At 47.7% G+C, this 12,952-nt stretch overlaps 1 protein-coding gene across 1 annotated transcript; it reads left to right on the top strand.

The window, feature by feature from the left end:
• The first annotated feature begins 3,807 nt into the window (after positions 1 to 3,807).
• On the top strand, positions 3,808 to 6,328 carry PTS (6-pyruvoyltetrahydropterin synthase). Its single transcript, XM_065738358.1, has 6 exons — positions 3,808 to 3,904; positions 4,456 to 4,535; positions 4,796 to 4,818; positions 5,412 to 5,468; positions 5,727 to 5,797; positions 5,920 to 6,328. The coding sequence occupies exons 1-6, from the start codon at positions 3,816 to 3,818 to the stop codon at positions 6,059 to 6,061; spliced, it is 462 nt and encodes a 153-aa protein (XP_065594430.1). The 5' UTR covers positions 3,808 to 3,815; the 3' UTR covers positions 6,062 to 6,328.
• Positions 6,329 to 12,952: the final 6,624 nt, after the last annotated feature.

Below are 12,952 nucleotides of genomic sequence, written 5' to 3' on the forward strand. Positions count from 1 at the left end.
ATAAACCCTAATGCTAAACCTAACACTGAACCTAAACCTAACCCTCAAATAAAAGCTAAAGCTAACCATAAACTTAACCCTAACCTTAATTCTAAAATCAACCATAACACTACCCTAAACCTAACACTAACCATAACCCTAATCCTTCCCTAACCCTAACACTAACCCTAAACCTGATACTAACCCTAACCCTAAGCCTAACATTAAACCAATCCCCAGCCCTAACCCAAAGTTAACAGCAAATGAAACCCTAACACTAACCCAAATCCCAACCCTAATGCTAACCCTAACCCTAAACCGAATCCTAACCATAACACTAACCCTAACCTTAATTCTAAATTAACCTCAACCCAAATGCTAACATTAAACCTCACTCTAAACCTAACATTAAAACAACCCCTAACCCTAACCCAAACCAAACAGCAAACCCAACCCTAAACCTATCTCCAACCCTAATGCTAAGCCTATTCCTTACCCTAACCACAACCCTAACCCTAAACCTAAAGCTAACCCTAACCTTATGCTAACCCTAAGCCTAACCCTGATCCTAACACTGTCCCTAACCTTAACCCTACCCTAATCCGAAAACTAACCCTAACCCAAAACCTAAACCTAACGCTAACCCTAACCTTACCCTAACCCCGACTCTGACTGTAACCCCAAATGTAAGCCCTAACCCAAACCCTACTTGAAACATACCCTAATCATACCCTAACCCTAATCCAACCATAAAAAAAAACTAATGCCAAACCAAACCCTAGCCCAAAACCTAACACTAATCCTAAACCTAAGGCTAACCCTTAACCTAACCTTAAACCTAACCCAAAAACTATAACAAACCCCAAATCTAATCCTTACCCTAACCCTAATGCTAACAATACCGTGACCAAAACCCTAACCCTTACCCTTACCCTAACCCTAATACAAACACTACCATAACCCTATCAGTAGCACTAACCCAACCCTAAACCTTAACACAAACCCAAACTTACCACTAACCCTAAGCCTAAACTTAACCCAACCCTAATCCCAAAAAATAACACTAACACAAAACCATACCCTTAACCCTAACCCTAACATTAAACATAATCCTAACCCCAACCCTAACTCTTCCCAAAAGCCAAATCCTAATAATTACTCTAAACCAAACAAACCCTAACATTAAACCCTAATCTCAACCCTAACCCTATCCATAAAACAACCTAACCCTAAACTTAAAACCTAACCCTAACCTCACTCTAACCCAAACACAAACCCTAACCCAAATCCAAATTGGCTATCATAACACTAATTGGGAATTCTAACCCTAACCCTTACTCTAACCCTAACCCTAAACCTGAACCCAAACCCTAACCCTAAACATAACATTAAACCAAACACTAACCAAACCAAAACCCAAGGCCAAACCCAACCCTAACCTTAACCCTAACCCAACAGCTAACCCTAAGCCTAACACTTACCCTAACCCTAAAACTAACCATAACCTATAACCATAGGCCTAACACTAACCCTATCCTTACCCTAACACTAATCCTAAAACTAACCCTAACGCTGAACAAAAACTCTAAACCTAACCCTAACATGGTACCCTAACCCTAACTTTAGCCCTTAACCTAGATCTAAACCTAACCCTAAGGCTAACACTAACCCTAACACTAAACACAAACTTAAACATAATCCTAACCCTCACCTCAACACTAAACCTAACCCTAAATGTGCACTACACCTACATTATGAACTAAATCAAACCCTTACCCTAACCCTAACACTTGCCCTAAGACTAACCCTAACCCTCACCTAAACCCAAACTTAATGCAAATTCTAACCCTAACCCTAACACTAACCCTGACGCTAACCCTAACCCGAACCGTAACCTTAACCATAAACTAACCCTAACAGTAACCCTGTTTACCCAAACCCTATTCCTGAACCTAACCTTAATCCTAACCCTAAATGAACACTACACCTACACTATAAACTAAACCAACTCCAAGCATAATACAAAACATAACTCTAATCCAAACTGAAACCCTACCCTAACCCTAACCCGAACTCTAAACTGAACAAACCCTAACATTAAAACCTAACCCCAACCCTAACCCTAAACATAACCTGAACACTAACCCTATCCTTAAAACTAAATATAACTCTAACCTTAACACCCTAACACTAACACAAACACTAACCCTAAACCTAACACTAAACCAATCCCTAACCCCAATCCAAACCCAAGGCCGAACCCAACCCTAAACTTAATCTTTATCATAACCCTAACCTTAACACTAACCCTAACCCTAATCCAAACTCAAACCCTAACCCAAACCCCAACTCTAACCCTAGCCCTTAATACAAACCCAAACTTACCACTAACCCTAAGTCAAACCTTTTCCCTAACCCTGAAACTGAACACTAAAATTTTCCTGAAACCATAACCCTTAGCATAACCCTTAACCAAACCCTAACCCTAACTGTAGCACTAACCTTAACCCGAACCATATCCTTAAAACTAAACCTAACCCTAAACTTAAAACCTGACCCTAACCCTAACACTACCTTAAGCTGTACCCTTACTCCTTCCCTTACCCTAAACTTAACCCTAACCTTAACTGTAAACCCTCATGCTAGACTTAACTCTAATAGTATACTAAACACAATACACAATAACCCTGCCCTAAAACTAAACTGAACCCTAACCTTAATCCTAACCCTATCACTAACACAAACCCTACCCTAATCCTAACCCTAAACTTAACCCAAACCCTGTCCCAAACTTAACCGTAACCCAAATCCTAACCTAACGTCAAACCTAACTCTAAACCTATTCCTAAAGTCAAACCTAATCCTAAATTTAACCCTAACCTTAACCTTTACCAGAAACCTAACCCTAACCTTAATCCAAACTCAAACCCTAACCCCAACTCTAACCCTAAACACAAACCCGAATTTACCCTCTAACCCTTACCATTACCCTCACCCTCATTCTAACTCTAACCCTAAATGCAAACCCTAAACATAACCCTAAAACTAACCCTAACCCATAACCCTTACCATACCCCATACCCTGACCCTTACCCTAATCCCATACCTCAACCCTAATCCTAACCCTAAGAATAACCCTAACCCTAACACTAGTCCTAACACTTAACCTACCCTAACCCCATCCCTTACTCTAACCCAAAACCTAACCCTTAACGGTACACCTTCACTATGAACTAAACCAAACCCTGTCCCTAACCTTAACCGAAAACCAAATACAAACACTACCTGAACCCTTACTCAGAAACGTACTCTAAAACTTTAACCTAACCCTAACCATAACCCTAAACACAAACCCAAACATACCCTAACCCTAACCCTAATCCTAACATTAAACCAATCCAAGCCCTAACTCCAACCCCAACCCTAACCCAAATATTCAAAGACTGTTCTCTCCAGGCCACAGCTTCTCCAGCAGAACACTGCATGCTTTGCGCCCTCGATACGGCTCTTCGGTGCCCATCTCGCCCTGTTTGTTCCTGACCCGAAACCCTCTTTAAATTCGCAGACCGTAGGAAGCGAGGCACCCCGCTTGCTCTGCGCTTACGCACCACAGCGCAGCAGCCGCGCGCTCACGGCACCGCACAGCGCGGCAGTGTCCGTCCGGCGCCGGGCACCGCGGATCGGGGCGGCACCGCACGGCTCCGGCGCCGGGCACCGCGGATCGGGGCGGCACCGCACGGCTCCGGCGCCGGGCACCGCGGATCGGGGCGGCACCGCACGGCTCCGGCGCCGGGCACCGCGGGAGGCGCTGCGGGGCCGCCCGCTCAGGGCCCCGGATGGAGCCGCCCCGGATGGCGCCGCCCGCAGCGCGCGTGGCGCGGCTGTCCCGCACCGCCACGTTCAGCGCCTGCCACCGCCTGCACAGGTGAGGGGGTCCGCAGGGGGCTGCGGGGCCGCGTGCCGTCGCCGACACTTGTGTTGCACGGGGAGGCGCCTGAGGCTTCGTTCGTTCGTCAGAAGTGACGCTGGTTACAGTTTGCTTCAGGAACTTCCTACCAGGAACGCGGATGGTTTTGTGCTGTGCGTGCGTGAATTGCGGCTTGGGTGATGCGGTTGGTGCGGAATGCAGGCCTAAGCACAAAAATAAACCACCTCTGTGCTGCCCTTGGGGTGGGAGAAGCTGTGGGTTCAGTTCGGGAGGCCGTGAATCACTGAATGCCGCAGGTTGGAGGGGACCTGAAAGTCCATTCGGTTCCATCTCCTCGCCGTGGGCAGGGCTGCCACCCACCAGCTCAGGCTGCCCAGCATCCCGTCCAGCCTGTCCTTATTCCCATCCAACCTGGGTTTATCCTGTGCATGGACTTACCTTATCCAACCTGTGCTGGGGTGAGCAGTGGGAGGAGCTGGGACGCACAACTGGGGTGGCACCGTGAAAATCTGCAGTGGATTCTGAAATGCCTTGTCTGCCTCCCACAGTAAATCTCTGAGTGATGAAGAAAACCTGAAACTCTTTGGGAAGTGCAACAACCCCAATGGCCACGGGCACAACTATAAGGGTAAGGGATTGTCTTCCTTGTGGCTCTTCATGGACGTATGGATGTCCCTGGGCATCAGAGGAATGGCTTCTATGAACTCAGTGCCACTGCTCCTAATGCAGTGAATAACTTTCAATTAAGAATTGTGCTTATAAGTGTTGTGCAGCCTGCAGCTGGTGAAATACTGCTGAACAGGCTGCCTGTCTCCATCTCCATGTTTGTTCTCAGGCTCATGGTGTCACACACATGACCTGATAATTCCTTTTGTTTTTATATTTCAGTTATAGTCACTGTGCGTGGAGAGGTGAGTGCGCTCAGTGTTCCTTCTGTTCCTTGCAGCAGTGGAGCAGTGGGGTCCTGTCTCCAGCAGATCCAGCTCAGTTGCTGGGTTTCCTGTGGTGCATGCATCACTGTAGGAGGTTTACAGAAATCAGCCAGTCACGTTGCACCTAACGAGGCTGAGTTGTTTCTGAGGTTAGATTGGATTGGGTGGTTCAGGTTTGATATTTGGAAAGAGTGGTTGGGCACTAGCACAGCTGCCCAGGGGGGTGGTGGAGTCACCATCTCTGCAGGTGTTCAGAAAATGTGGAGATGTGGCACTGAGGGACACAGTCACGGGGCAGTGTTGGTGGTAGGTGATGGTGGACTAGATGATCTGAGAGGGCTTCTCCAACCTTTGTGGTTCCACAATTCTGTGTGTTTCAGGCTGCCTTTTCCCCCCTGGTGTCAGGGAGCAGAGCCACAGGCTGTTGCGTGCACATACAGGGGCAGAGTAGAGACAGTATGTGAAGACGAAGAGGGATTTTTCTTGTGGCTTTAATTTGTGCTGGCTCAGAGCAGCCTTGGTAACAAGGGCCTATAGCTAGGCTACTAATCTGCCTTCTGTTTTCTCTCCAGATTGATCCCATCTCAGGAATGGTTATAAACCTGACAGACCTGAAAGAGTACATGCAGGTAAAACACCCCTCTCCCAGACACTCCTGTGTTAGAGGCAGGCAATTTGTGTGGTAGAAACATGGTGAGTTAATAATGGTGGGAAATAAGGAAACTAAGGAGTGATATAGAATTGAAGTGTTTTAGCACAGTGATGTGAGGCAGTGCCGTGTCTCAGCTGGGAGGTTAATGGGTGGATGCAGGGACATCTGTACATCTCTGCACCAACTGCTGTCTGGTGCATGGTGCTGGAGCCTGGACAATCCTCTCTTCCTACAGCAGGCGATAATGGAGCCACTGGACCACAAAAACCTGGATAAGGATGTGCCCTACTTCGCTGAGGTGGTGAGGTGGGTGGAAGTCTGGGGGGCTATAGGGCCAGGCAGCAGTCTGCAGGGCTCAGTCCTCAGCTGGGGTAGCACTGTGAGTGCCATTGCTGTTGATTCTGAGTCTGCTGCTGTTTTGCTTCCAGCACCACTGAGAACGTTGCAGTGTTCATCTGGGAAAACCTCAGGAAGCTGCTGCCTGTGGGAATGCTTTATAAAGTCAAAGTATATGAAACAGATCAGAACATTGTGGTCTATAAAGGAGAAGAAGCAATTTCTGAGAGGTAAAACGAGCCGAAGCTCAGCTGGTCAGAAACTTCTCACATCAGTGATGCCATCAGCCCTTCTTGCTGTGTCCTGCACTGAAGCATTGGGTATGTACTGCAGAAGGACTGACCAAGATAATTCTGCTAGAGATCTTGTGTCAGTTTGGGTTATCACAATTCACTGATGCATCTGCCTTTACCCAAGACATTCCAGTTTCATAAAACCAGACCACTGAGCTGATGTGCAATCTGCAATTGTACCATGCTAAATAAAGCAGCTTTCCAGAGAGGAGGTGGCATGTGTGTCATAGAATCATAGAATAGCTTGGGTTGGAGGGACCTCTAAGATCATCTAGTTACAACCCCTCAGCCTTGGGCAGGAAAGCTGACCACTGGATAAGGCTGCCCAGGGCTCCATCCCACTTGGCCTTGAATGTCTCCAGGGATGGAGCACCCACAGCCTCTGTGGGCAGCAGTGACAGCACCTCACTGCCCTCTGTAAAAAACTTCCCTCTGACATCTAATCTAAAATCTCCCCATTTTTAGTTTAAAAACATTTCCCCTTGTCCTATCACCATCTACCCATGTAAAAAGTTGACTGTTTATTGGCCCATGACATGGGGTGCTTTGAGACCCTGCTCACTGTAGATTCCTAGAAGTTTTTTTGGTATAAGCAGCAAGTGTGCTTTTATTTGTGAGGTTTTTAGGAATTCTGTAGGAGCAGCATGAAGCTTTCCTCTTTCTGGAGAAAGCAGCCAATGAGTGCTCCTGCTGCAGTGGTCAGCAGCTGTGTGGTGTTTTCACCATCAGAACGCCATGCTGGAAATCTCTTTGTAGGTACTTGGTGTGCATCAACAATGGGACTGCTGCTTCCCACTGCCTCCCACAGCTGGGTGGTTATGGAGGATGGGGCTGTGACGTGTTCAGCTGAATGCTAGCCAATTCCTCTGGAGATTCCTGAGACTGTAGGCATTCTGTGAAATCAAAGTGCTGGAAGAGGAATGCACGTAAAACCAGTCAGGGAACAATGGTGGTGCAGTTCATCTGGCTGCAATGAGGGCTTCCCACCTGCCAGCCTGGGAAGGAGTGGCGATTCCCCATCACATGAGCAGTGTGGTGAGCAGTACTCAGCCATTGAGAGATATGGCCACGAAGAATAACTAAATGCATATCATTTAATTTAAAAGGTGATAGTAATGATTCAGAGTAATAACTCATGAGCTCTACAAGGAAGTTTGTGGCTGAATAATGACAGCAAACTGCACCATTTGGAGAGGTTTAATGGAGCTTGCCTAATAGTTCATCTTTGGCTGGAATGTGCTGGTTTCTGCTCCTGAAAATACTTTGCCTGCTTTCTTTTAAGTTCTAGCTACTAGATGTGAGGATGGTCCTGTGCCTTCATCTGTTATTCCTCAGACATTGTGGCCAGGCCCAGCTCACAGTGCAGATGCCCCCAGCTGACATCGTCCTCTGTAACAGCAAAGCTGCAAAGCTCTAACACTGACCCCTGTCCTCCTGGCAGCACTTTGGGGAGCTGAAGGCTCTACAGTAGTTGTGTCCGACTGACACAGTTCTCTCACTGAGAACTGCAGCCACTGCCACTGAACCACACTCATGCATTAGCTTCACAACTACAAGGTCACATATCCCACTAGTGTGATGGCTTTGTTGTCCTCTGTTTAATGTTTTAATATATTAAAAAATAAAATAAGCTTTATTACTTCTATACGTTAACTGTATTGTTTACTTAAAGAGGGCTTCTGTGAAAGCAATGCCTCCTGTTTTACGGCCCAGGACATAGGAGGCAGATGGTGGTGGTATGGCAGTAGAGGCAATATCCTGTTCCATGGTGCTGCTGTGTGACAGATGGCAGCAGAGGAGCAGTCTGACACAGTGGTGTCTGACATGGAAGTGTGGACGAAGAAAAGGTCTTCCTCCGTGCAGAAAAAATGTCCCCCATTGACATCCATTGATGCTTGCTGAATGTTTCTGGTGACCAAACAGAGGGATGGGTGCTGCTTTTCAGCAGTAACAACAGTGCCGGTGCAGCTTTTGTCATGTGCAGCTTGCACCTCTTGTTCATTGCTGATGAAAATGCATAGGTCATGGTATTGACTGTGTTGAAAAACGTTTTGTAGCTGAGAACATGCTTGTTCAGTGATGTTATTGTGCTCTTTGCACCTGACATAGTTTCCATGGAAATAAATGGGAGGCACTATTTATGGTGCAACCTGCGTATACACGTCCTAAGACATTTCCTCTTCACCCAGTGTGGCCCAGGCAAGCTGGACACCCATAATCTGCACACGGGTGAGAGTGCTTAGACCTCAGCTGGAGGGGATGGCAGTACACCCCTGTTTCTCATGGTGTGGGGCACCAGCTGCCTTTGTTCCAATCGATGCTGTCCTGGGAGGCTGTGCCCCTCACGGAGTGTTCTGCTGTTATTCTCTTGTGTGATCTGTCAGGATGGCTTACCACTGTGATGTAAACGGTGTTCTGTGATTCAGAAGTCCTTTGGATCTTCAGTAGGTCATGGGGACTGTCATGTGGTGGCTTTCACAGAAGTGTGATGCAGCTACTGACAATGATGGCAATAAACAAGCAGAGGAATGCAGCAATACACACTATTCTTAGTGTGAAATTGGGTACCAGGCCAGAAAAGAATAGCCCACATTTGTTTTACAGCAGTGCAACATAACCCTGACAAAGTCCCACAGTAACTGGGGAATTTCTATTTACTGCTCTATTGCATGTCCAGGAAGTACTCAGGTCCTTCTCTCTGATCTCAGATACCAGGAAAAGCTTCTCCAAAAGAGTGGCCAGGTACTGGCACAGGCTGCCCAGGGAAGTGGGGGGGTCACTGACCCTGGAGATGTTCAGGAAATGTGGAGAAGTGTCACTAAGGGACACAGTGTGCAGTATTGGTGGTGGGTGGGTGGTTGGACTGGATGACCTTAGAGATCTTCTCCAACCTCAGTGATTCTGTGATCTGTCAGGTTTTAATTGTAGCAGAGCTGGAGTGATGGAAATAAGCCAGGGATTGGGAGATGGTGTGGGGTGCTGAGGGCAGGCATTGTTGGGATTGTGATGCCCTAGGGGTCCTTGTGCATGCCTTCTGTTCACAGGGGTCTCAGTTTTTGCAGGAATGTGTCAGTCCACGCAGGAAATTTTGTGGGAATCAACCTCCAAATTCACGGCCTGGGGAGGGCTGTATAGAGAGGTTTAACCACTGTTAAACATTAAGTATGTGACTTAGTTACTGAGTGATGAAATTGGCCAGAGGAGAACTGTTCAGGTGATGGGGGTGTCCAGGACAGCAATTAAAAGTTCAAAACTAATCCCAGGAGAGCTACTGTAACAGCATGACTTCCAGCTTCAGCACACATAAATGCAAATAATGGTAAAATGGTGGCAAGATCAGAAGCATGCTGCGCTGTATTCAGCAGGGACTGAATGGAAGACCCCCTCCTGGCTTCCTGCCCCACACAGCGGCAGTGTTGTGGGGTGCAGGCAAATAGTGGGGATGAGCCAAGTTCAGTTTTACTCCCAAGGATGTTGTTTGTATTTTGCTGTAGCCCCAACAATGACCACGTTAATGAATAACCAGCGTGTCCAATGGGGCAGCCCAGCTTTTCCTCCTGAGGTCAGTCTGCAATTCCTGGCTCATGGGGCATGGTTCCGGGCCCTGCTGCAGTGCAGAGAGCAATGCTGGGGGGCAGGGAGCCCTGGCTCTCCTTTTGTGCAGTGTCCTGTGTGCTCACAGGGGGAACGTGTGGTTGCACTGCACGTACAGGGGTGTTGATGTGTGGCTGAGCAGTGGTTGGGGCATTTTCTGATGTTTGCGTGCTATGTTCCTGCCACCTGATGTTCCTTTTATTGTTGTGGGTGTGTGTGTCCCTAACTGCAGTACAGCCATTTGGATGGGAGGGTCAGCAGCCCTTTGGCTGTCACCATGCCGGAGGCAGGAGCTGTTTGTTCACTCACTTCAGCAGGGCTTGGGAAATTCAGTGCCTTCTCTCTAAGTGATGCATAAATGCAGGGATATGGCAGGTCCATATCCACATGTTTGACCCTTGGAGCTGGGGCTGCTGCTGCTGGGAGTGATGGGGCAGCGGGAGCAGGGCTGGAGCTGCCCCTTGTTTTGCAGGAATGGAAACGGAGCAAGGAAGGTTAATGTTTAATCCTGATGGTCAGGTTGCTCTCAGAAAGAGTGGTGCACTTCCTCCTTCTGTATCGAGGGTGAGAAATAGCAGTAAAAGGTTAAGTCTACTCTCCAAGAAAATGGGGCTGTTCAGATTTCCGCGAAGCACTGAGCTTCCCTGGGTGGCATGAAGCTGCAGCAATCAGGAGAAGGGTGGGGAACTGCTTTATTGCTCAGGGCTGCAGCCGTTCTGGTAATGGTTAAACAGCAGGGAAGGGAGATGGGGTCATTTCCTGGGAGAAGGGGCTGCTGTAAGCTGAGGGCTCCTCCCTCATTCTTTGCACACAGGGACGGTGCAGTCCAGCATTCAGCATCCCAGCCTGCTCCCCACCCTCATCCTGCTAACAGGGTGTTGCTGCAAGGTTAACTGGAGGGGGTTTGATACCTACTATCTGAGCTGTTATCTGACCAGATAGTCATATTGACAGGAAGATTAGAGTAGAAAGGCAGTCTACTGCACTAAGTAGAATTTTATTGAGTGCTGTGCACTGCCATAGTGGAAGGTACAACATTATTCCAGTTACTTGGGAGCTGCTAATTAACCAGCCAACTGTAATAGCTGGACCATGAAAGTGTATTTCTGTGAAATTCTGTTGAACATTCCACAAGTGTGTTGATCACTCCATACGTGATGCAGTTGAAATGTCATTTGTAATATTGTGCTTGGGACTGCTGACTTCACAGAGCAGCCAGCCCATAGCCCTCCAGGGGTGGGAATAAGTGGAAATCAGCAGGGCTCCACTACAAAGCCCAGTGCTGAGAGGAAGGAATGTCTCTCTTCTTTGATGCAAACCACGGCTTTCTGAAGCAAAATCTGAGCAGTGGAATTGAGTGAGATATGTCCACCTCAGAGTGACAAGAGCCTCAATGGGGAGCAGAGGGGCATGTTGTGGGGCGGAAGCCGGCCTCTGGAGTCCACAGTGCTGAGGGCTGTGTGCTGGGTTCAAGGACAGGTGAAGGCAAATTTCCCTTAAACATGGCCATGAGCCACAGGAGCAGACTGCACTGGTTGGGGCTGGAGCCCAGCCACATCCCAGCCAGCAAACACTGTTCAGTGAGGTGCAAGAGCCAGCTTTTATTCTTTGGTTTATTTAGATTAGCATCAGAAAAAAAATAATAATTACTTTCCAGAAGTTTGAAATTTCCTTAATAAACTCTATCTGTATAAAAATACAACAATAATAAAATCAAGACATTCAGTGGCCCGTCTAATCTTGTCCCACAGCAAAAACTGCTGTTGATTTTAAACAAAACAAACAAACAAACAAAAAAACACCCACTCCACCATTCCAGAGAGCCAGAAACAAACCAAGGGAGCTATCCAGAACACAGAACAGCTCTGCCCCGGCTGTGGCTCACAGACCTCTCCTACAGCTCCTCAGCACGTGCCAGTACTAGGATCAGGAGAGCACCTTCCCCCTTTCCTGAGCATTTCCATGTTTGTTTTTTTTTTTGGGTTTTTTTTGTGCTTCACAGGACCCCAGGTGTTGAGGAAAAGATTAACCATCCGGTGCCCCTGGTTAGAAGGGGTCTGCTCCTAAATCACCTTCTCCAGCTGTTCTGAGCAGAGTGATCTTTGACTTGCTAATCTTGCTGCGTCTGCTGGCCCTAGGTGAGGGATGTAAGGAGTGATCAGCTCTTTAGCCATAGACCCTTGTAATCTAACGTGGAATTGCAGTTATCATCTTAATACACAGAAGAAGTGAGTGATTTTCCTGAGTAGATCAGCTGCCTGCCCTCCCACCTGTGCCGCAGTTGGGGAAAGAAGCAGCACAGATGGGTCCTGTCCTCTCCCCATCTGCTAGGAGAGCAGTTTGCTTGTAGTGAGGAGCATCAGCAGCTGAGTGATGGCGATGAAGAAGCTGCTCTGGACTGCGGAGACGGAGTTGGGAGTTGTGGCTGTAGTTGGCTCTGTTTCTGGAGCTGAAAAATAAACAAAAACAGAGTAGGTTAGAAGTGCAGAGGACCAGCACAGACCTACTTGTTGTCTCAGAAGTGTGTGTCAGACCTGTGGTACAGAGTGGGATGCATGAATATATCCATTGATGTCACTGGAGCATCATCAGGTTAGGCCTGAAGCTCCTGGGGGCAGGGGATTCCCTGACTACAGAAACATTACCCATGATGGTAAGCCACAATTTCCACTTCACCTCTGCATGACAGAGAGAAGAGGGGGATAAAGTGTGACAATACGTGCAGAAATAGCCATGTCTTAGAATCACAGAATAGAATCATAGAATTGTTAAGGTCAGAAAAGACCTGTAGGATCATCCAGTGCAACTGTCCACCCAGCACCAGCACTGCCCACTAAACCACATCCCTGTGTTGCACCAACTCTTAAACACCTGCAAGGATGGTGACTGCACCACCTCCCTGGGCAGCCCATTTCAATGCCTGACCACCGGAGGGGAAATTCTTCCTAATATCCAACCTGAAACTTGTCAGTGTCTGTTTAGTGTCCCTGAAAGGTGAAAGAAAGCTGGGAAATGTTTGAGTTAAGCATTAATCCTTAAAGCCTTCTCGCCACTATGGCACCTTTTCCTTGTCTACTGACTACTGGAGAGATGGGAAACACAACACCATGGCACCTTGCTCAGTGTGCTGCTCACCCAGCTGCAGGACCACCCCACTGAACCCTATTTAATTACCTTCCTGCAGAGTCACTGTCTTGAACTCAGCAGAACTGCTGTCAAAGATGATATAAGCCCTGTG

This window comes from Cyrtonyx montezumae, unplaced genomic scaffold, assembly GCF_038088225.1.
Source record: "Cyrtonyx montezumae isolate F1298 unplaced genomic scaffold, pur_monq_1.0 scaffold_22, whole genome shotgun sequence".
Taxonomy (NCBI): domain Eukaryota; kingdom Metazoa; phylum Chordata; class Aves; order Galliformes; family Odontophoridae; genus Cyrtonyx; species Cyrtonyx montezumae.